This window comes from Helianthus annuus, chromosome 14 (assembly GCF_002127325.2).
Source record: "Helianthus annuus cultivar XRQ/B chromosome 14, HanXRQr2.0-SUNRISE, whole genome shotgun sequence".
In the NCBI taxonomy this organism is placed as follows: Eukaryota; Viridiplantae; Streptophyta; class Magnoliopsida; order Asterales; family Asteraceae; genus Helianthus; species Helianthus annuus.
Window position 1 is genome coordinate 88,353,596 of NC_035446.2, and position 24,804 is coordinate 88,378,399.

The 24,804-nt window shown below is 38.3% G+C and overlaps 1 protein-coding gene across 2 annotated transcripts; it reads right to left on the bottom strand.

The window, feature by feature from the left end:
- Positions 1-11,937: 11,937 nt before the first annotated feature.
- LOC110908642 (probable aldo-keto reductase 4) lies at positions 11,938-16,904 on the bottom strand. 2 transcript variants are annotated; one of them, XR_004878113.1, is made up of 6 exons: positions 16,641-16,904; positions 15,559-15,759; positions 14,392-14,564; positions 13,881-13,983; positions 13,255-13,659; positions 11,938-11,994 (listed from the first exon to the last, which is right to left on the bottom strand). XR_004878113.1 is itself a non-coding variant. In XM_022153590.2 (5 exons), exons 1-5 carry the CDS (start codon positions 16,851-16,853, stop codon positions 13,324-13,326), a joined length of 1,026 nt encoding a protein of 341 aa, XP_022009282.1. In that variant the 5' UTR covers positions 16,854-16,904; the 3' UTR covers positions 13,111-13,323. The 2 variants fall into 2 exon arrangements, 1 of the variants encoding a protein (XP_022009282.1); XM_022153590.2 differs by lacking the exon at positions 11,938-11,994 and having other exon boundaries at positions 13,111-13,659.
- Between the last annotated feature and the right edge of the window lie 7,900 nt (positions 16,905-24,804).

The window sequence follows — 24,804 nt, forward strand, 5'->3', positions numbered from 1 at the left end:
ATCACAGAAGCCATTGATTTGAGTGTGGCTCTCACCGAAGAGGCAATTCGGTTAAACAAGTTTGATGAAACTGAGCCCAAGAAAAAGGAGACTCATGTGGAGTCATCTGGAGGAAACAAGCGAAAGTTTTCGAATTTCAAGAAGGGCACCGGGATGGTGGTTAAGAAAGGGGAATCGAATGCGCCAGCTCAAGATTCAGCTGGTGGTAGGAAGAAAGGTAAGGGATATATGGGTGCACAACCCAAGTGCAACTCATGCCAACGCCATCACTCTGGCCGATGCGGGCCAAAAGTTTGTGAATCATGTGGGAAGACTGGTCATTCAAAGGATTCTTGTTGGGCTAATGCTGGCCGGGGAGGCCAAGGAGGATATGGGAATAGGAACAACCGTGGTGGTGCTGGGAACCGCCCACAAGGAAACCAGGGAGGTGATGGAAACCGTGCCAATCATGCTAACCAAGCGGGCGCCATGAACCGTAATCAGGGAAACAACCAAGCTGGGAACAATGGTGGGAACGGGCAGAGGCCCGGATGTTTTAACTGTGGTGATGTTGGGCATTACAAGAGGAATTGCCCAGAATTAAACCAAGCACGCGGAAGGGTATTCAACATAGAAGCCAGGGAGGCGCGCCAGGATCCCAATGTTGTCACTGGTACGTTCCTTGTAAACCAACGCTATGCATCCGTTTTGTTTGATACTGGTGCCGATTATAGCTTCGTATCGCTAGAATTTAAGAATATGCTTGGTTTAGCCGCTAGTAAATTAGATATTCCGTACTCGATCGAATTAGCGAATGGGAAGTTAGTAGAAGCTAACGAGGTGATTCGAGGTTGCGTAATTGAATTGGGAGAACGTGAGTTTGCTCTCGATCTACTACCAGTCCAGTTGGGAAGCTTCGACGTGGTAGTAGGGATGGATTGGTTATCGAGTAACAAAGCAGAGATAGTTTGTCACGAGAAGATAATTCGTATTCCGACCAATGATGGTGAGACCATTGTTGTTCATGGGGAGAAGCGTGAGACGCCGTTGAGGATGATTAGCTGCCTGAAAGCAAGGAAGTGTTTGCAGAAAGGATGTGTTGCTTTTCTAGCACACATTGTGGATAAAAAGGCTGCTGAGCCGAAGATCGAAGACATCCCTGTCGTGAGGGAATACCCAGAAGTCTTTGCAGAAGACTTGCCTGGCTTGCCGCCTCAGAGGCAAGTGGAATTTCGCATCGACTAAGTTCCAGGCGCCGCGCCTGTGGCTAAGGCACCCTACAGACTTGCTCCGTCTGAGATGCAGGAACTGTCGACACAACTTCAAGAGTTGTTAGACAAGGGATTTATCAGACCAAGCTTCTCGCCTTGGGGAGCTCCAGTTTTGTTTGTGAAGAAGAAGGACGGTAGTTTCCGTATGTGCATTGACTACAGGGAGTTGAACAAGCTGACGATCAAGAATAGGTATCCTTTGCCAAGGATTGATGATCTATTCGACCAGCTTCAAGGTTCAAGCTTCTATTCAAAGATCGATCTTCGATCTGGATACCATCAGCTACGGATACAGGAGGAAAGTATCCCAAAGACAGCCTTCAGAACTCGATATGGACACTACGAGTTTCTCGTTATGCCGTTTGGTCTGACAAACGCACCTGCAGTATTCATGGATTTGATGAATCGAGTTTGCAAGCCGTACCTGGATAAGTTCGTGATCGCATTCATCGATGATATTTTGATTTATTCAAAGACGAAGGCTGAGCACGAGCAACATCTTAGAGCTATTCTAGAGTTGCTAAAGAAAGAACAGTTGTACGCCAAGTTCTCTAAGTGCGAGTTTTGGCTAAGAGAAGTGCAATTCCTTGGGCACGTGGTGAACGGAGATGGAATCCACGTGGATCCCACCAAGATCGAGGCGATCAAAGATTGGGAAACGCCAAAGACGCCAACCGAGATTCGGCAATTCTTGGGTTTGGCTGGCTATTATCGAAGGTTCATCGAGAACTTTTCAAAGATCGCTCAACCGTTGACACTCCTCACGCAGAAGGATAAGAAGTTTGATTGGGGAATCAAACAGGATGAAGCGTTTCAGATATTGAAAGATAAGCTTTGTAACGCGCCAATCTTAGCTCTACCAGAAGGCACTGATGATTTTGTGGTATACTGCGACGCATCGCGTCAAGGATTGGGTTGTGTGTTGATGCAACGTCAAAAGGTTATCGCTTACGCATCACGCCAACTGAAAGTGCACGAAAAGAACTATACCACGCACGATTTGGAGCTAGGTGCAGTGGTTTTTGCCTTAAAGATCTGGAGACACTACCTTTACGGTACAAAGTGTACGATTTTCACAGATCACAAGAGCCTCCAACATATATTCAACCAGAAGGAGTTGAATATGAGGCAAAGGCGATGGGTCGAGTTGTTGAACGATTACGACTGCGAGATCAAGTATCATCCAGGGAAGGCGAATGTGGTCGCTGATGCCCTAAGTCGTAAAGAGAGAATCAAGCCCATAAGGGTTAGGGCTATGGAAATGATAATTCAAACCGACCTTTCCTCGCGCATTCGTGCAGCACAGAAGGAAGCTCTCAAGGAGGGAAACCTTGAGGAAGAATATCTCCGTGGGATGGAGAAGATATTGGTGCCAAACAGGGAAGGAACGTTGTGTTTTGAGAAAAGGATTTGGGTTCCTCTGTTTGGTGGTTTAAGAGAGGTTATCTTTGATAAAGCTCACAAGTCGCGGTACTCTATCCACCCTGGAGCGGATAAGATGTACCAGGATCTTAAGGATTATTACTGGTGGCCTAGGATGAAAGGCGATGTTGCTATTTACGTGAGCAAATGTTTAACTTGCGCCAAAGTTAAGGCGGAATACCAGAAGCCTTCGGGACTTCTGCAGCAACCAAAAATTCCCCAGTGGAAGTGGGAACAAATCTCTATGGATTTTATTACAAAGTTGCCAAGAACGCCAAAAGGCCATGACACTATCTGGGTGATAGTGGATCGCTTAACGAAGTCAGCACACTTCTTACCTATCCGCGAGAAGGATAATACAAGCAAATTGGCTGAAATCTACATGAGAGAGATTGTTACACGCCATGGAGTACCTCTCTCGATTATTTCGGATAGAGACGGGAGGTTCGTATCGAGGATATGGCAATCCTTCCAGGAAGCTTTTGGCTCAAAGCTGAATATGAGCACTGCTTTTCACCCGCAGATCGACGGACAAAGTGAGCGGACGATTCAGACGTTAGAGGACATGCTGAGAGCATGTGTTATGGATTTAGGCGGTAGCTGGGATAAGCATTTACCCCTGGTTGAATTTTCATACAACAACAGCTACCACACCAGTATTGGTGCCGCGCCATTCGAAGCGTTATATGGGCGCAAGTGCAGGTCGCTGCTCTATTGGTCTGACGCAGGTGATAGACAATTGGTAGGTCCCGATGTAGTTCAGGAAACTACAGATAAGATTGCGCAAATCCGAGATCGCATTAATGCGGCTCGTGACCGTCAGAAGACCTACGCAGATCTGAAAAGGAAACCTCAGGAGTTTGAGGTTGGGGATATGGTTTTGTTGAAGGTATCACCCTGGAAGGGTGTGGCACGCTTTGGGAAGCGTGGGAAGTTGAATCCGCGCTACATTGGTCCTTTCAAGGTTTTGGAAAGAATTGGGACCGTAGCATACAAGTTGGATCTACCTGCCGAACTGAATAATGTTCACGATACATTTCATGTATCCAATCTAAAGAGAAGTCCAACTCAAGTTAACGTTGCCATTCCTACCGACGAAATTCATGTTGATGACACGCTTCACTTCGTTGAAGAACCTATCGAGGTCACGGATTGGAAAGTGAACAAGACCCGCCGGAGCAGTGTCAAGCTCGTCAAAGTTCGTTGGAATGCTAGACATGGTCCTGAATTCACCTGGGAGCGTGAAGACCGAATGAAAGAGAAATACCCCCACTTATTTCCTGAGAACCCTGCTTCTACAAGCAGAATTTAAAATTTCGGGACGAAATTTATTTAACGGGGGGAGAATCTGACAACCCTCACTAAACCAGGTATCCGTACGACTTAATTAACTATTAATTGTTGCCTAATTACTGTGCTTAACTGAGATTTCTGATAAACTGCTACTTGACTGTTGATATTTGTACATATCTGCATCATACTTTGATTTCCGTCACTACATTATTTACTTACTGAACTCTAGTGACAAACATGATGCACAAAAGCACAGTAGCATTTGAACGGATAACCTATTTGAACATGCTGATTAAGCCAGCATTAGGCAGACACTGCCTCTAAAGGCCTGTATGAGCCAAAAATATTATACTACACCCAGTGTGTGTGTAGGGATACAAGGGTTGTTAAACTGCGTCTCTAGGAATAAGATGTAATGATTGGATGTGCCTAAAACGTACTCTAAGCACGAAACACAGCACTTTTATCAACATACTAGCTTCTAGCTAACTAATAAAGTGCCAAAACATGGGGAAATATTCCTGACACTTTGCAGAATAAATTGTGTCGCTAAAAATATTACTTACGACGCTTAAAAGATTACTTAAGCACTTTAACGGATTACTATCCAACCGAACAACCGGACTATACCCGAAACATAAAAATATTGCCAGAAATATTATTAGTCTTTTTCTGAGCCAGTTAGGGTCCCTGATTACCCTAACACCCGCTTTATAACGCGTCATGCAACTAACGGGGTTAATCTCTAAAGTTAACCTATTAACATAACTAAACTCTAACTGAATGATTGAAAACCAACCGGATACCCCCCCCCCCTAAAGAGATCGGCCAAACCAAGGGGACAAAGGAGTACAAGAGTTGATTATTTTATTGTGTATGCTTAATATCTTGGTGACATTAAATCCAAAGGATTAAGGGTCTTGAGATTGTCTATAAATACCTTCACTTCTTACACAAGATAACACACATCACATTTCACCAACACACTCCACTCTCTCCTCTCCTCCCACTCTCGGCCGAACACCCACACTTGTCCACCATCATTTTCGAGCTCTTGTTCATCCATTCCAAGTACACACAAGGCTTACGGATCACGTATAAGGAACCTTGAAGCAAGCGGAAGTTGAAGGACCTCGTTTCTTTGCTTTTATCCACGCCATTTTCGACTAGATTCTTCCCTAGCCCCGAGCTAGAGGTATAATGTTTAAAACTCACTCTCGATCGTATCTAAAGTGGTTAATATGATTTTTAACGGTTAAAAGTCGGAGTCATGCGTTTTGAATCTATAAAGTCTACTAAAACTCGAATATTGTTGGTTAAAAGCTCATAACATGTGTAAAAGTTGTAGTATTTGAATATGTTGATTGTTGAGGCCCGATCTACGTTGTGGTGGCTCTTATCATCGTTTAACCCAACTTTGTTAAGATCATAGATCTTGACATAAGCTTGTTTCTGTCGGTACGAGGGTTAAAAGGTGAAACTCCACCACACGAGAAACATGAACTTGTGTAAAAGTATTTTGACTTGTAAAATAGTATTTAAAACGAGCCGATCTACGTATGTACAAGTGGTATATTCGTAGAACCAAGTGTCGAGAAAATCATGTTTTATAAAAGTTGGGTGACATGTTAACAAATATGATTTTTACAAACTACAAGTGTATAAACACTTGTGAAACGAAAGATCCGACAAAGTAACAATTTTTATAAAAGTTGTCGGGAAGTTGTAAAGGATGATTTGTTCTAAAAACGGGGTTTTTATAAGACTAAACTATTTTATACATAGATCCACTAAATATAAGGTGATCTACACTATGACTTTCGGAAAAACTACAAGTTCATGTAATAATGCGATTTTACATACTAGTCTACAAGTTTGATGTGTTGAAACTAGTTTGAAGTATCGGAAATTGATTGGTTGATTTAAAGAAGTGTTGGAATGATTTTGTAAAAGAAAATGATACGCTTGAAAGCGTGGCCACCTCCAGTTACAGGGGAAACTCTGGCGAAATTTTTCTAAAATCTAACACTTAGAATTATTTGCAAGTGTTAAACTATTTTGAAATGTTTTCAAAATACATTTCGCCAAGACTTTATTTATTAAATAATCGGAGGTGGGATTTTCACAAAAACTAAACGTGATAAATATTTATTCGATAAATATATTTTTCACCACACTGTTTATGATTATTTTGTGAAAATATATAAATATTATTTTTAGAGTAAAAATAATATTTACAAACTTTGACGAACCCAAAATAATACCAACGCCTACACGACAAACATATAAGTTACAACGGTAATTACTATTACCACTAAATCGCCAAAACGTAACTTACGCTTTATACGGAAATATTCATAAATGCGTATTTTGTCAACGTATTATTTTGGAAAGTATTATGCGAAGAGAAAATATAATATTTTTGAGAAAAATAATTATATTTTGGAATGAGAAGTAAAATATATTAAGTGAGACTTAATATTATAAACGCGCATGTATTAAATCCCCCATCCTTGGGAAGGAGATTAACTACCAAATATATACAAGGAACAGTTGTCTAACTGTTTCCCGAAAATTAAACTATAAAGCTAAAGCACGGCCATCCGTCTAATAGAATTAGCACATGTAGGTCGTTGCACAGCTTTCGGACATTTGGAGTGCTTGATTTAGCGACGCACTGACTATGAGTTCATGTCCCCCTTTTCTCTTAACTCTTTTCAGTTTTATAAACTGCGGGGGTGAAATACATGTTTCTATGATTATGAAATACTTGATACATGGTATGGTTAGCGTAAGGAGGGTTATTACTTAGATCATGTGAGTGGGTAGGCGGGAACTGGAGGCCATTAATCCTCATTGTAGGACCGAGGGACGTAAGCGGTAGATCTATCTGGGTGTAGCGAGCCCAACTCCAGGTCCAGCATAACGGGCCTCGGGGTGACTTTGTGCCCGACGCAAAATCCGCTAGGTTTGAGTCTTCCTACTTGCACTTCATACATATCAATGGCCTTGCAAACCATTGGTGATCTCTTTTTCCTTATTTGCTACATACCAGGGTTTTGATAAATACAAAGGTTTATTTACTCACTTTCGCATGAACTCGCTCAACATTATTGTTGATTTTTCAACTTACATGTATTTCAGGGAATTAAAGATCTGGCACGGTATGGCATGTTTTCCGCTGCATAAGTCACCAAGGTCATCCAGGGTTCGGGGAATGTGACTCTTACCTGGACAAGTCACAGTCCTTGAATTCATGTTTCTGTTTGAATTTGTAATGTTTAGACAAGTTTATGGTTGTTGGGTGTTAACCCGTTAAGACAATGTTTCGATATTTTTATTTTTAATGGATGATCTTGCATATTTTTAATTCATATAGCTTGTTATGATTAAGCTATGGTATTAAGAAGTCACACCAAATTAACCACGCTTCCGCAAAGCCAGGGTGTGACACAATGCACTCAATGCACTCAAAACCGATAGAATCGGAGCTCGTTCAGGCCTTCTACTCTTTACTAGTGATGTGTTGGTTTGAGATCTGATTTCTATCAACGAGACAACCGATTTCGGGTTGAGCATGAACAACCGTCACGAACAATTAACTGAACGGATCGGGGTGATTCCCGTTCGATCGCATAATTTTGGTCTGATGGAAGTTCCTGTTGTTTAACGCGTTGTCATACCGTCTCGATCAAACCGCAAAACTTTCAAAACTAAAAAAAATCTTCAAGTTCAAAACGATCAAATTGTGGGACGAATTGTCGTCCGATCGGATCGCCATCCGATCGGTTTGCCATCCGATCGAACCGTAATTCGATCGGATTGCACTTGGACTCCAACACTTAAATCATTTTATTTTATAATTTTCAAAGGTCATTAGTTTCTAACGGATTGCCATCCGATCGGTAGACCATCCGATTGAGCGACAATCCTGCTGTGAACTTTTTCTCTGAGAAATACCTCGCCGGACGGATCGCCATCCGATCGAACTACCGTTTGATCGAACGACCTGAAAGGTAGAGATACTTCTCTGTTTTCAAAATGCTACAACGAAAACTTCAAAGCCATCATACACAAACACATCCATTCCAAACGAGTGGCAAACAGATCGAATGGCCATCCGAACGGATGACCATCTAAACGGATTGCCATCCGATCGAACGACCATCCGTTCGGATTGCCATCCGACCGGATTACCATTCGTCACTTGGTCACTTGCACCGCTTGCCGTTCTTCGCTTATGCTATCGTTAACTGTTCAGGCTAATCTCTCTCAGCGCTCTCTTCAACCCAAGAGAATGTTTACTTGTTAAACGCTATCTGTGAGTATACTCGATCCCTTTTTGCTTTACGCACTTTTGGGTGTTATATACATTACTTATTCAAATCACAATCGACACTATTTATACGCTGACCATTATTGCATGTTACTTGCTATTCGATGAAAGCTTGTATGTTATGTTAACACAATGATTGTTGCCTGACACCTTAGCAATGATAGTACTATAGTTTGGACTCAGCACCTGTTGTGGACAGGGGTTGTTAAGGGCCTTACTTCACGTGTCCCGGTGGGGATATGTGTTACGCATTCTACAACTCGCAGTCCCGTCTGTGCATATTTCATTGTCGATAACCTACTAGCTTTCACTTTGCTACATGTTACATGCTGGTTATGCGTAAACGATTTCGAACTCTATTATACTATTAAACTTGTATGCTCACCTTTACACTATGTGTATTGACTTTTATTTTAACGTATGTGACAGGTGTTTGAATGCTAGGAATGCTGTGCTTTGGTGAATCAAGCTAGGGGTCTAGTTATGTCACGCTTAATCTGAGTTGTCGGAACAGTGGTTGTTTTTTAGACAATTATTTGTAATAACTGTTTTACTTGGATATGTTGTGTGTTTTATTTGGATATGTTGTGGCATGGGACATGACGTTTAAATATCTGGTAATTAATAGTTGTTATGGATACTCATGGACAATCTGTTTCGCTAAGTGCCATGCCCCGATGTTTCCGCCATCGGTTGGGGTGTGACACCGGCAAAATAAACTAAATGATTTATTACTGGCGAAGTTAATTTAATTTTTTTTCTATTTTTATACATATTTTTTGTATGTGTAAAGATAAGTTTAGTACAGTACAAATATCATATATAATTCTTTTTTCAAGTTGGAAGCCTTATTAATTTGAATGACTAAAGCCCAATCCTTAAAATATTTTGGCTTGGACCGCCCTACCCTACGTTAAAACTATCTAATAAGTTTGCTTCATGTTTTTTTTGAGGTTTTTCAATGGAAAACATATACCAAAATTAGGGGTGTTCAAAAGTATCCGTATTCGAAAATCCGATCCGAAATATCCGATATCCGAATCCGAAATATCCGAAAAATCGGATATCCGAAATTTCGGATATCCGAAATTCGGATATCTGAATTTTTCGGATTCGGATTCGGATAGTGATTTTCAAAATTTTCGGATATTTCGGATATCCGAAATATCCGAAAATTTAATTTTCATTTTTTTCGGATATCCGAATATCCGAAAATATCCGAAGTATACGAAAAATATCCGAAAACTTATATTCGGATATCCGAACTATCCAAAATATCTGTTTCCAAATATGAAAAAAAATAATAAAAAATAAAAATTAAATAAAAAGTTGGATTTTCGGATATCCGATTCACTATCCGAATCCGAATTTTCGGATATCCGGTTTTGAACACCCCTAACCAAAATTGTGATTTTTCTTCTAATAGAAATCCAATATTAGAAATCTAATATTGGATTTCTAGCTTTCCAAACTTTTTTGTATTTCCTTTGTTTTTTTTGTTTACATTTAGTTTATTTTGGTTTTTATTTTTAAAAATAACCTGTTAGAAATTTTCTCATTTCAGTTTTTGTTTATATTCTATTTGATGTTCCTTTTATAAACAATCAAAATACGTGGAATAGTAAAGGAGACAAAATTTTAGAAAAAAAAAATACGACATATAAACTTATAACACTTTATGCATTATTAGAAATCATGACATATACGAGCTATCACAATAAATATATACTTACACAAACAAGGCCGGTGGGGAAGCTTGAGATTTTTGACCGGGAGGTCGGAAGTCACTGGACCTAACATTATACCAAAAAAACTATAAAAGCGGGGGGGGGGGGGGGGGAGTCGAAAACGTATATACCTAAAAAATTTTTATACAAAAATTACATACCGAACACTACTGAGCTAAAAGTTCGAGGGGTTGAGTGCCCCCCACACTATGCTACGCCCGCAGGTCAAGATATAATCCCTTAAATGTTTATATTACTATATGAATACTCGTAAAAAGACTAGTTTATTAGCCAAGGGGTAAGATCAAATAAAAAGTTTATTTTACCTAAGTAGGATGAGAACTTAACCATTCATTTTTTAAATCAATGGTTAAGATTAAAGTGTAGGAGAAATGAGGAGTACAAGGGTATCTTGGGAAAATCATATTTATAGACTTTCTTTCTCCACATGCAAAGCACATGCATATTCCACCTCCGTTTTTTAAACGTTCATAACTTTTTTTTACGACATTATTTTTTCATAAAAATTTCACCGTAAAATCAAGCGTCTTTTTATCTTTAATTTGAGTACCGTATTGCTATATAAAATATGAAGACTAAAAAAAGCTATTAAAATGTGTTGTATTTCTATGTTGTATAACATTTTTTTGTGCTGTATTTTTGTACTAAATTTTTTTGTCTTAAATTTTTTTTTCTCAATATTTTGTGCTTGATTTTTTTGTACTACATTTTTTGCTGAATTTTTTTGTACTATATTTTTTGTGCTATATTTTTTTGTATTAGATTTTTTGTGCTATATTTTTTTGTACTAAATTTTTTGTGCTATATTTTTTTGTATTAGATTTTTTTGTTGTATTTTTAAAAAACAAAAGGGGTGCCACATGTTATTTTTACTCCTGTTTTTAAAAACCAAAATGTCCTTCGTTCCTATTATTAGGAGTGCCACATGTCATCATCATTAAAATTCCTTCTTAGGCTACTGAGGCAAAATCCACTTTTTAGTGGATCTTCCCCAATTAGCCAATATGTCAAAATACAATTTATAAGTTAGTGTTTTAAATACGATATATGGTGGCATCATGGAGCACAAGTGTGTTCAATACAAATAAATTTTAAGCTAATAATTATAAGAACCACATAAGTAGTTGTACGTAGTGCTGAACATGTCTAATTAGAGTGAAAATAAAAAAAAAATTGTGTAGTTACAAACATGTCTAATGAGAGTAAAAATAAAAAAAAATTATCTAGTTACAATTAAAACAATGTATACATATATTTATACAATGTATACATATATTTATATGAATTTTATTGTTGGTGGTAAGTGGTAACTATCGTCTTTTCCTTTCTTGTTTTGGGTTGGGTTAGGATTAACTAAATTTGGGCTGACAGCTGAATCGCTAAAGAAAAGTACTCAAACTGGGCTTGTTTAATTGGTGGCCTTTGCCCATTTCTTTCTTAGTTTAGGTATTTTATTTTGAACGAAAAATTTGGATCACTGACGGACCACTGTATGTCATCGTGCTATCAGCGGAACCACTGATCATATTCATCTGCACTATGCAATAATGCCTATACACCAATTCAGGAGGAAACCCAATAAATCTGGGAAAATCCCCCTTGTGGGAATCGAACCCAGGACCTAATGGTCTCTAAGCCTTATCCCACTCCCAAGATGGTATTAATTAAATAGTTTTATGCCAACGTGGGGTTAACTCATTTTGTAGAGGCTTTTGCCTCTTAGTGTATTGGGTTCAATTCCAAGCAATGGTAATAATTTGGTGTAATTTAGTAGTAAGTAGAAGTTGTCCACTGTTAGCCGTTAAAAAAATTTAAATACTTTTTATGAAAAAAGTCAATCAAAGTCAACTAGAAACCGAAAGGCAAGTGGTTTACTGTAGTACTGTACACCTACGTTGCGCCATAAAGGTACAGCAAGACGAAAACCCAACCCGACTAGCCAAAACTTTATAGTCAGTGAGATTGAGCTAGGAACAGACCCCTTTAGCCTCGGTTTTACACTTAAATTTTCATTGTTTGTCCATTTTTCGGGTTTGGGCCTGTTCATGGTTTATATGTTTTATCCGGTTCTGGGTCGGACCTAACCTGAAGGGGTATGGTCCCAGATCTCGCGTCAGCATCGACCGCGAGTGACCATTACCCTTATCAAAACCCACACTAGCTAACAACCTACCTGTGTCCGTGCGGGAACGCACCGACACAGTAGTTGAATCCAATCTGCCCAATGATGGAGGAGGACTTACCTGGAATATGAGAACGGTATAGTGATGCGGCATGGCACCGCATCTGGTGTATGAAAACGGAAGCGTCCACAGCGATGCGGCCTAGCACCGCATCCAGTGAACACTTCTATCAATACAAGGGAGCTGGATAACAGCAACAGTCACCACGGACGACGATGCGGCTTGGCACCGCATCTCGCGTATTTCTTGATCAAAGAGTGAGAAGCCGGAACGTCTACAGTTACCGCAAACAGCGATGCGGCCCGCACCGCATCCTGTACACTCAGCAAGTGGGACTGACACCACAGAGCAAGTAGCACCAATGGCAGCCGCCTGTCAGGTCTACGTAAGCGACAGACTGACGTGGCGACACCTCCACAACCGACATGCCTGACACACCTGCAAAGGTGCAGCATGCCGTCAGTCTATCTATCCACCTCCTCCTTCACTCCTCGGCTATAAATACCAACCCCAAACCAGGTTTGAGGTATCTCTTCACAACTCTCTCACTACTACTACTATCATACTTTGCTTCCCAAGCAGACTACTGATTCTCACGCCGGAGAGTGGTAACAAGGAGCACCCCCACCCCATCCTCCTTGTTACGAGTCACGGTTTGTTTCCTTATGCATGAGATCGACCGGCAGGCGATCCAGCCAGCGATCCTCGAGAGGAAGGGATTAACCCTTCTTGACGAGACCAGTGTGTTAACCCTGCCAGGTTAACCATTGTTTCATCATAACCAAAAACCGACTCTTGGTTCTCTATCATGGTTAATGAACGTCTTGAACCAAAAACCCAATCGATCGAACACAATTATGCAATAACCATTATCCAGGTACCACTCTTAAAACTTTTGGCCCATCATATAATTCACTTTGTTCAGTCATCACATTGCATAATACCCTCTCACGACACATACCAAGGTTCTTACAAGAAAAAAAAGCCAATATTCATATACAAACATATAACAATCAACAAACTCGCAGCTATGAACAAGCTCGCTTACAGAAAAACAGATAGCAACACGCGACCTATAGCAACAATTAAGATTAAGCTTTCCAAGATGAGAGCGGAGGAGTCTCCGAGTCCAGATATGTGGAAACACCAGCACCATAGCGAGCCCCCTTGACTAGATCAGCTGCTGCAATGGATTCAAGTTCAGTCATCTCTTCTGGTGTTAGCTTAACAGATAAAGCTCCAATGTTCTGTTCAAGATTTTGGATCTTGGTGGTTCCTGGAATGGGCACAACGTCATTTCCCTGGTGGTGAACCCAGGCCAATGATAGTTGTGAAGGTGTGCAACCCTTCTTTGACGCAATTTCATTAACCCTCTCGTACACGATCTTGTTGTGTTCAAGATTTTCGGGTTGGAACCTCGGCATGTACTGCAGGGTGAAAATTTAAAACTCATATCAAGTTCAAATTCCAATGAAGAGATTTGTTTTGACCCGTTGCATTGTCTCTAACGGGTCAAACGGGTTGAAAGTGGCCCGGTATGAATTTTAGCACATACAATACAATTGAATTTAAAGAAGTTGAACAAAAGGTGTCTTGGGCCGACCAGTCCCGCCTCGATAAGAAGATAAGAAAGATGTAAGTAACAAACCTTACGCAAGTCACCATCTTGCAACTCATCCAACAACTTCGGGCCAGATGAGAAGAACCCCCGTCCTAGAGGACTGTATGCAACAATCCCTATCCCAAGTTCTCTGATAGAGTACGATATGCAGAGTTAGATATATGTATATCTACATAGTGATATCACGGAAATGATCATTTTGACCAACCTTTTTACTCAAATAGGCATTTGAAACTTTAAAAAAAATATAACCATTTGACAGTTAGAAATGATTACACGAAACTATAACTCATCAAAACATATCGCAAATGGCGTGGTTTAGGCATTAAAACTCGAAAATGGTGGAGCCAAGCAACTAATCGGTGATGTCGTGATGACATGTCAGACTTAAACTAAAATGGCGTTGGTTTGGGCTAAAAGAACGAAAAACGGCATGGTCGTCATATTTAAAAGGTCGGTCAAAATGCGTATTTGGTAAAATAAAACCTTGGTGAAATTGACCATTTACATGATTTTTCAAGGAAATGTGGTATCTAACCTGCAAGTAGGAATAATATCTTCTTCAACATCTCTTGACCACAAGGACCATTCTAGTTGTATGGCAGTTATCGGGTGCACAGCATGTGCTCTTCTGATGGTTGATGCTGATGCCTCCGATAATCCAACATACTTAATTTTTCCTTCTTCCACCAGCTTCTTTAGTTCTCCCATCTATCAACAAATTAGAAAACATTTGTAGAGACGACAATCAAATTCTTATTTCTGTAGAACAAAACTTTCCCCATATATGGGGTGTTTGGCACAAATACTAACACATGAAGAAGTGGAGGTGGGGGGGGGGGGGGGGGTACTACAACACCTCATTTCAGGCTGAGATTTCATTAGAAAATAGTTATGACAGCAGGTGTAGCCACTTTCTTTCTTATCTATTGGGTTAATATTATTAACAACCAACATACTCTCTTATTTTTTTCATGGAAACGTTAAAAGCGAACTTTTTTTAAGATACATGTGTTTTGTTGATGTGGATGTCATGTGTTTTGTTGATGTGGATGTCATGTAGACTCTTTTGGTGGCGGGGAAACACTACTTCATCAATTTTGATGGCTTTAAATACAAATGCATACCATGTTATATAATTAAAACAATATCCACGTCAGCATGTTTGAATACTTTACGCTACTTCATCAAATCTTGACCCGTTGTAAAAAGCTATTTTTAAAAGAATTTCATTTTTTTGAACGGCAAATTTGGATCACTGACGGACCACTGGAGTATCATCATGCCACCAACGAACGAAACCACCCGAATACACCAATTCAGGAGGAAACCCAATAAATATGGGAAAATAACCCCCTTGTGGGAATCGAACCCAGGGCCTATTGATCCCAAAGTCTTATCTCACCCCTAAGTTGCCACTAGGCTATAAAGCCATAAGAATTTGTTTTTTAAACAAGCACATAAACTTAATATATCATAATTGAGCTGTGGGGCGTTTTTAATATATGTGCACAACCAATAATTCACTAGTAATCATAAGAATCCTAGCAACAAACAGGAACAGATAATCATTGAAACAGCTGCATACATTCTTGTGTTATTTAATTTCTTGCAAGCTTATGTGTTTATAACCCTATAGGACCTACCAATCATACCCTCTTCATAACAGATCAAAACAAGAATAGTCTAAACTGCGAAAACTAACCGTGATTTCAATCGGCACACGAGTATCAATCCTGTGCTGATAATAGAGATCAATGCAATCGACCTCAAGTCGCTGCAGGCTAGCTTCACAAGCAGCCCTTACATACGCCGGATCTCCCTGAATTGACCACTCGCCGCCGTCGTATTTGGCCCCGAATTTGGTAGCCAGCTCCACTTTCTCCCTCACCCCTCCCTTCAAAGCCTGCAATTCAATAAACATTAACCAAAACCAATCTCTAAATTCTATCTAACTTGAACCATTCTAGGATATTATTCGCTTTGCCACTGATAGGTTGCCCATCCATAAACTCATGTTTTTGTTTCACCCCACTAATAGGGGGCGGACCCATGCTACAACCATGAATCAACCGCCCTCCATGAAAACTTTTTTAGTGTTATTTATACACTAAAAATTTGAGCGTTTTTGCCCCCAGTTCAAAATAAAATTATAATTATGATTTTGCTCTCAGTTCAAATATATGATTTTGCCCATTTCAAAAATTCCGATTTTGCCCTGAATTCAAAATTACGTTTTTGCCCCCAGTTCAAAATAAAATTATGCTTCTGCCCCTAGCTTGAAATTATGATTTTGCCCTCAGTTCAAAAATATGATTTTGCCCCTTCCAAAAATTACGATTTTGCCCTGAATTCAAAATTACGTTTTTGCACACAGTTCAAAATAAAATTATGCTTTGTCCCCTGCTCAAATTAACGATTTTGTCCCCAGTTCAAAATAAAATTATGGTTTTACCCCTAGCTTAAAACTAGGAATTTTGCCCTTAGTTCAAAAATATGATTTTGCCCCCCATTTCATTTCAAAAATTACGATTTTGTCCTAAGTTCAAATTACGTTTTTGTTCCCGGTTCAAAATAAAATTACGCTTTTGACACCACTCTCAAATTTACGATTTTGTCCTCAATTCAAAATTATTCTCAAGTAAAATTTTGGTTAAGCCCCGATCGTCCTTATAAAAAAAAGTCACACGTCCGCCGCTGGCAAAACGCGTGTTATAAGGAGGCCTTCGTTCTCCACCCAATGGGGACTTAAAATTATTATTATTAATATTAAAAGAATGATGATACCTTGCCAAGAAGGATTTCATTGGTTTTGGGGCCGTAGACATCAGAAGTGTCGAGGAAGGTGACACCGGCGTCAATGGCGTGGTGGATGAGGTTGATCATGTCGGGTTCGGGTTTGGGTGGTCCGTAGAAAGCGGACATGCCCATGCAGCCTAAGCCCTGAGCTGAGACTTGTAAACCCTGTGAACCCAGTTTCACTCTTGGAACTTTTGCCATTGTTTTTCGATCTTTGTTGTTGTTGGATCACGAATGCCTCTGGATTCAATCTGCAACTCTTCTTGTTATTTAAAGAGAGTGTCAAGTGTTGGGAGTTCCATGACGTATGCGCCTACGTTTTACACCAACAGGATGTGATTAGGACATAAAACTTAAGTTATTTTTTAGTCTTGATTAGGACATTATTATTTAATGGTAATTTTTGTTTAGTTTCTAATAAAAGGCGATCCACGAGATTTAAATATTTGTTTCTTATTGAATACAGGTAGTTTGGTTTAACATTAGAACCAATTTTTTTATACGGTCAAACATAATAAATTTCGAGCAATCTCAGAGCACTTACTGGATCAAACGGAGTATTCCGAGAGTAACCTGAGCAGGGGCGGATCTATGTCCAAACCAGGGTAAGCCCGGGCTACCCCTCGACTTCGTGTGTGAAATGCAAATATTTTTTCACCGTTAAATATTAGACTCGAAACGTCAAACCTACCATATATGAGTTTTTTTGGCCGGAACGAACCTTTGTTGCAACTAGTGTAAGATGTGAAAAAGAAGAAGAGAAAAGAAAGGAGATGACCAATTAGATATCCAACTTAATTTATTAAAATACTAATATTTTAATTGTGTTATGAATGCAATAATTTTATGGCCCAATCCAATGTTTATGGGCTTTAGGCTTTTAGGGATTCTATTGTACTAGTTTATATACACGATATATATGTGAGATGAATGAGATGATTGAATCAGTTTTCTCTCTATTTCTCTCTTGTTTTATCACACGTTATCAGCACGATCGCTCTCCAAAATTCCTTAATTTTGCAACCGAATTTCCATTCATTTTCTTTATCTTTCCACCCTTCTGATTTGTCATGATTTCAATAACCCAAACCGAACCATCTTTTCATTTGAGCGAGATAGGATGTGAATATGCGAAGTGAAATAGAGAAAATTACCAACCAAATTATTGAACAACCGGCTTCTCTGTTGCATTTTTTTGTCCCCACGAACGATGACCATAGCCACCGAACCACGCCATCGCTCGCATTCGAAAACATGATCGCCGTGTTTGAGAACCCGACGGTGGCAGAATTCATGAATACTGGATTGATGTGCGTATAAACACATCCGACTGAGAATCGGATATCGATCAAGAGCCGTATACAACAATTGAGGTAACATATCAAACCAACTTCCGTGATTTATTGCACAATACGTATATCATACATATATAGATATACATTATATAGATTATTCGGTATGGTTCTGTAAATTGATTTTTAGTTTCCGGCCGATACTATTATGTAAATTAGAAACTAAAAGTAAAGAAGATGAATACAAAGCTAATATACCCAGAAATTAGCCCTCTCAAATTTCTACATATAATTTTTGTAGTAGATGAACAAATAAAGTAGAAAGTGTTATTTTTACATTATGTGATGTAGTCTAAAAAAAAGAATTATCTTTTTCGGCAATCGGAAATCGTTTCCGGAGAAAATGACCGTACCCCATTGAAATCTGTTAGTTGGCCGAATTTGATGAAATTGTAAGTCAAGGAGTTGTTATGGTCAATTGTCAAAGCCCAGCAACCGTTTTACTCGGTCAAAAATTCAACCAATGTCATTAATTATTTAATTACTCGGTCAAAAATTCAACCAATGTCATTAATTTTATCATTATGTTCTAGATTAAAAAGGAATTAATACATATCAAAAGTGTTAAGATAATAATAAATGATATATGCATGAAAAGTATGGTGTTTTGTCAACTGGGTTGTATAAACTATTTTTATATATAATTGATAAACGCATTAAAGTAAATAAATCATAATGTTAATTTTTTTGGGTTCTCTACATTGTAAGATCTGTTATCGATCATTATGATTATTTTATTTTTTACTGCGCAATGATATAGGTTGTGGCTTTTAGCACAAATAAATTGGTCTTAAGCTAGTTAAGTTAATTAGTTAATTATAATGAATCGTAAGATTTTGATCATTCAATTTGTTACACTACTATGCATTGTAAACATATTAGTTGTATGATTATTCTTATCATTTTTGTATAGCTGCAAAACAAATATTGATAGATTTTAATATAGTCAATAGTTCACACAAAAAAAAAAATATGAAAAATAGGTAGTGGTCTCTTAGCTTAAACAAACTACATGGATAGATGATGAACCATCTTTTGAAGTCATTGTTTTTCTTTGTTATAGCACGGGAATAAGTTATATATGTTAAAATACAATTCAACTCTATTTAAATAATAAATCACTTTTAATTAGAATTTTTAAGAAAAATGTTCAAAAGATCCTTCTTTTGATCATAGCACCTCTATAGAGAAAAAAATGAATTTCACATGAATCCTAAATCATTGTTGGTACCCGAAGTTTTCTCAAATGTATACAAAGTCATGTTTCGTTTCCATGACATTATTTTTCAATGTTAAATTCAAACTTGAGTTCATCACACTCGACATCTTCATCTTCGGATAACATATAGCCTAGTGGTGGAAAACCTTTTGACTAGTTCATGATTTCCCTTCAAACAAAGGTTAAAACTATAATATTTCTCCTTTGTGACATATTTTGGATGTGTGAAGGTACTTGATCAACATGTTTGACCACCAGAAGTTGGTCATCCTCTAAAAAGCTTGCTATAAATTTTCTCGACATGCTCTTGATGCAGCAATACCGAAAATGTGTTTTCACAAAATACTCGGAGGTTATATCACATCTTAATTGCAAATCAAAATATCAAGCTAATATTTACCATTCAATTCAATCCGATTAACACGTGCAAGCTCATTCCCTGAGGTAAATGTTATAACTGGTTAATGTTGTCGGAGGAGAAAAAGGATTATTTGGCCATAGTAAAGGCCACACGTGTGGATGATCATGGTAATATAAAAAAATGATATCAATGGCTCAAACAAACTTAATATGAGTCAGTCACTAAGAGGCAGGTACGAGAAGGGGAAATATAAGCATTCGCTTCAAACGTGGATACAAAAAAAAACCCTTAACATACTCATGTGAATGCATGCATTATACATATATGTATCTAGAAGCTTCAGTAGAGCAATCACGAATTGTGATGGCAAACATCCGATATACAACAACACAACTAACACTATCACAAAACATAAGAAATATTTTTACCAGTTGTAGTTGTCTCGGTAGAGACTATTGATTTTGAAGAATTTATTAAGTTTCAACTATGTTTGGATAAAAAGTAATCACTTTGGAATGGTGTGAAAGAAAAATGATACCAAATATGAAATATCTACAATATATCATATAGCAAGTATGGCCAGAAGACCATATTAGAAGTTACTAGAATGATACATTATATCCATAATATTTCATTAAATCAAATATGGCGAGTAACCAGGAGTTACTAGAAAAATAATACGTTTACCACATGACATGACTAAATAGGTCATCAACATAGCATCATGATATGCCAAATAATTAAAAGTGCTAACTAGCACTACTAAGTAATCTAACAGTCTTGCTACAAAAACACTTATTATGTATGCAATGAATTTTCTTAGCAAATCAATTTTTCAGCCATCCAAAAAGATATTCCTACTAACTATCCCACTTATATGTGGACCATGTAAATATTCATTGGTCTTAAGTGATGGATCCATATTTTAGCATGCTTTTAAGTGTATATGGTTGAAAAGGGATTTTGCCCGACAGTATAAAAGGTTGATCTTTGACATTGTTTAATGTTGAACTTTGACAAACAATTGTAGAGACCATTGTTGGGAACAATATGAAATATAGTAAGAGGCATATATATTCGAGATAAATTTTCATATTTACCAACTATTTAATCAATTCAAAACCAACTGCTAATCATATATACTCCCCACTACAATTGGTCTCTAGAAGAGAACCAAAAGTTATCTTGGTTATGCGATATATGTAAGTACCAAAAGACATATTTACAACATCTATACTAACTATCCATTTAACAAACCAATATTTCCAGTCTTAGGGGGAGACAAGATAAGGAAAATAAAAGACTGGTAATACAACTAAACAGAGAATGCATCATATTAAATCTCGACCCTAGAAGTGGTCAATGTTAATTTGAAGTCCAAAAGGGCATGACTTTTCAAATAATAGCAAATGAAATACCAGATGCATTCATAAACACAAATAGATTGACAAAAGTCACGTAACTAGCACTAAATTCACCTGCTCGAAATAAAGTAATCACAAAATGATTACCATATCAAGAAAATATGGGAGGTAAATCGGTTCCAAAAGACAAAACCCACAAATACAAAAAGAGCAGAGTAACACAATTGGTGTAACCAGAAGAGGTTGCATAGGATACCCCAGAAGTGGTAGAATACAATACCCCATAAGTGGTTGTATACAAAACCCAAGAAAGGGTTGCATACGAAAACCTTAAAAGAGGTTATTGTTAAAATCCTAGAGGAGATAGCGAAATTCTGATATAGGATAATGGAGTTCCAGAAGAGACTCAGTTACCAAACAAGTATGAGATCTCAATGATTTATGTACAAAAAAGTATAATATGGAACCCTAATGAAACACGTGTAAAATGATATTTGAATATGCTATAGCAATAGATGTAATCGACGAAAAAGATTACGTATATGGAAACTGTGCAAGAGTGTACGCACATAAATAGCCAAAATGGCTAGATGACTTAAATGGCAATTAAATTCGCTCGATAAACTACACGTTTTCGAACTAGCAGTTCGAACACCCATAGACGTCAAACCAGTAGGTTATAAATGGGTTTCTTTAAATAAAAAGAAACGTAAAGAATGAGTTTTGCGATGTAAGGCATGATTTTTAACATAAAGATTTTTTCCCAAATCCCAGTAGTTGATCATGTGGAAACGTATACCCCTGTAGTGGATGCGATAATATTTAGATGTTTAAGAGGCCTCGCAATCTCAGAATGACTTCAAATAAAACTGATGGATGTCATCACTATATACATGTACGAGACAATTACAAATGACACCTGCATAAAATCCCTGAAGGATTAAAAATGCTCAAATCATTATTTAACAATAACCCCATATACGTTATATAAATCTTAAAGGGACTGTTCCTATGTGGTATAATTGACTTGGTTGATACTTTGAAAAGAGGGGGTATAAGTTTGATAAAATGAGGTATATATACTTATCAAGATTTCACTCTTAATGTTCAGTGTAATTGGAGTTTATAGTGATGTTGTAAACACTATCGAAAGGAACTGTCAAACTATAAAGTGAAAATTCTGAAAAGATCTTTATACAGTGTAGTTATTCTCGACCCGCAGTTCGAGTATATCGCAGTTCGAATATATTACTATTTTTGCTCATCCATCAAACTACATCCATAAGATGTTGTATGGATAAAATTCATTTGTTGAGTACGCTAATGGTTGTCGAATTGCTTGACATATGGAAAGGATTTTATTGTCCCTAAGAAGATGATGGATAAATAATTGGTCCAGAAGTACCATACTTAATTGCGAGCAGAACAATGGTGTATCTTGTAAACAAGATGACACCTGATATTGTGTTCTTGATAGATGTATTGGCAAGATTACAGTTCCAATTTAATATGTTGCACTCTTTTTCCCTTTACTAAGTTTTTCTATTAGATTTTCTTAGTAAGGATTTTTATGAAGCAACATATAGCATCAGTTTATCTTATAGACACTGAAGTACCGACTTAACATCATCTTGGAGCATGTTGTTAATTATGTATAATGCGCAATGCACACTTTTTTCCCTTAGCTACGGTTTTATCCCATTGGGTTTTTCGTAGCAAGGTTTTTAACGAGGCATAATTACAAAGCGTATTAAGTGATATGGGATTCGAGACATGATATTTTTCATGAGAAAATATGGAGTCACAACTATCAAATTATGATAATGAAGAATATCTATTAGACCCCCACAAAGCTCAATCTCAATCTAAATATGTTACTAACGGAAGTCAATGATTTAAACACATTTAAGACATGTGAAGACTGGAGTCAATAAAAGGAAGCCGAATTGTACTATTCGAAGACAGTGCAAGCTGAATTAGAAGAAGTTGAGTTGTACAATTTAAAGGCAATGCAACTTGAATCAAAAGAAGCCTAAGCAAAGAAGAATACATCAAAGATCAAGTCAAGCGATTATTACTGAAGATTGAATTCCACAGACTAAGAGCTATATGCAAAATTGAGGGGGAGTAATATACATGTACTCTTTTTCCTTAACTAAGCTTTGTCCCACTGGATTTTCTTAGTAAGGTTTTAATGAGGCAGTATAACTGATCCTGAAGTGTCAGTTAATATCGGTCCTGAAGAACCGGGCCAATATCTTCCAATGTATAATGTTGATAGTGTATAATATAAAATGTCTGAGGGGGAGTGTTATGAATGCAATCATTTTATGGCCCAACCCAATGTTTATGGGCCTTAGGCTTTTAGGAATTCTATTGTACTAGTTTATATATACGATATATATGTCAGATGAATGAGATGATTGAATCAGTTTTCTCTCAATTTCTCTCTTGTTTTATCACAAATTGATATTTGTTTTCCTTCCTGCAGTAAAAAAAAGATAAATACAAACCTATGTGCGAGAGGGAATGGGAGGGGATCGAAGGCGGTGGGATACCATGGTCGGAAGTGCTATATCGTAACAACAGAAGGCGTAGGGAGGGTGAAGTTGAGGTGACTTTTCTTATACAAAATCTCCCAGAGAAGGTTTACAAGACCCTTTTTTGGCGTGCATTTCAATCATGTGGGATTGTAACTGATGCTTACGTTGCAAAGAAGAAAGGTTCAAGAGGTAATCACTTTGGTTTCATTAGGTATATGGGGGTAGAAGATGTGAACACAATTCTTTCGGAGATGAACATGGCCAAGATTTTCAAAGCGAAACTCTCTGTTTCGTTAGCCAAATATGACAAGAATCATAAGAAGTTTATCCACAAGACGGGGGCTGTGGGGGGCAAGGCATGGAGACCAAAAGATGCAAACCCGAATGCCGGCACCTCAAGAACCGAGGAGGTTAGGCAGGGGGTTTCTTGCTTTGATGCTCTGGTTAGTTGGTCAGGATCACAAGGGCCATGGAGAAAGGTGATTGTTGTGGATGACAACGTCTCGAGCTACCCGAGCCATTGTATTGGAAGGTCTTTCCTTGGTGTAGCAAAAGATCTGTCAACTATATGCAAAATCAAGTTCATCTTGACGACATGAGGTATAAAGGAATTTGGGTTAGCATTTGTTGGCGGATTATTAGTTATGGTGGTACTCAGAAACCAAGAGATGGTGACCGATACTCTAGAATCCTTTCAGAAGTTCTGAATGCTTGTTTCTCGGACACCAAGGTCTAGAAAGGAGAAGACTTGCTCTACGACAGGATTGTCACTCTGCGTATCAAAGGTATTCTGGTCCAGATCCGTGATAACAATTTGTATGATCGTGTGGGTGGTCTATACGGAAGAGTATTGAAGGGGTCAAAGTTAACTCTGATAGTTTTTGCATGGTCCTTACGCCATATGGCCAGAAAGTTATACATGTTAGCTGGAGGAATAAGATATACCGTGTCTGGATATCAGAGGCGGATCTTGTTTGGAAACCTAATTTTGAAGTTGGGGTTTCTCAGGCGGCATCTAGGTGTGATTGGAAAGATGATAGCGAACCGATGGTAGAGGAAGAGGAAGGTGAGTTCCGGCCGGAGATGACGCCGGGGGAGGGGAAGATGATCGGTCCAATATCGGGAGGGTGTTGGAAACTGAACAGTCGCCTCGTGTTATGGAAAAAACCATGCACGCTATGCAAGGGGAAAATCGAACGGTAGAAGAAGCTGCTAAGGCTTCAGATTTGGAGGTGGGTCCCAGGCACAATAATCAAACATTATCTTCTGCTGCGCCGCTTACCCAATTGGGCCTGAATTATTCTGCAGTTAAC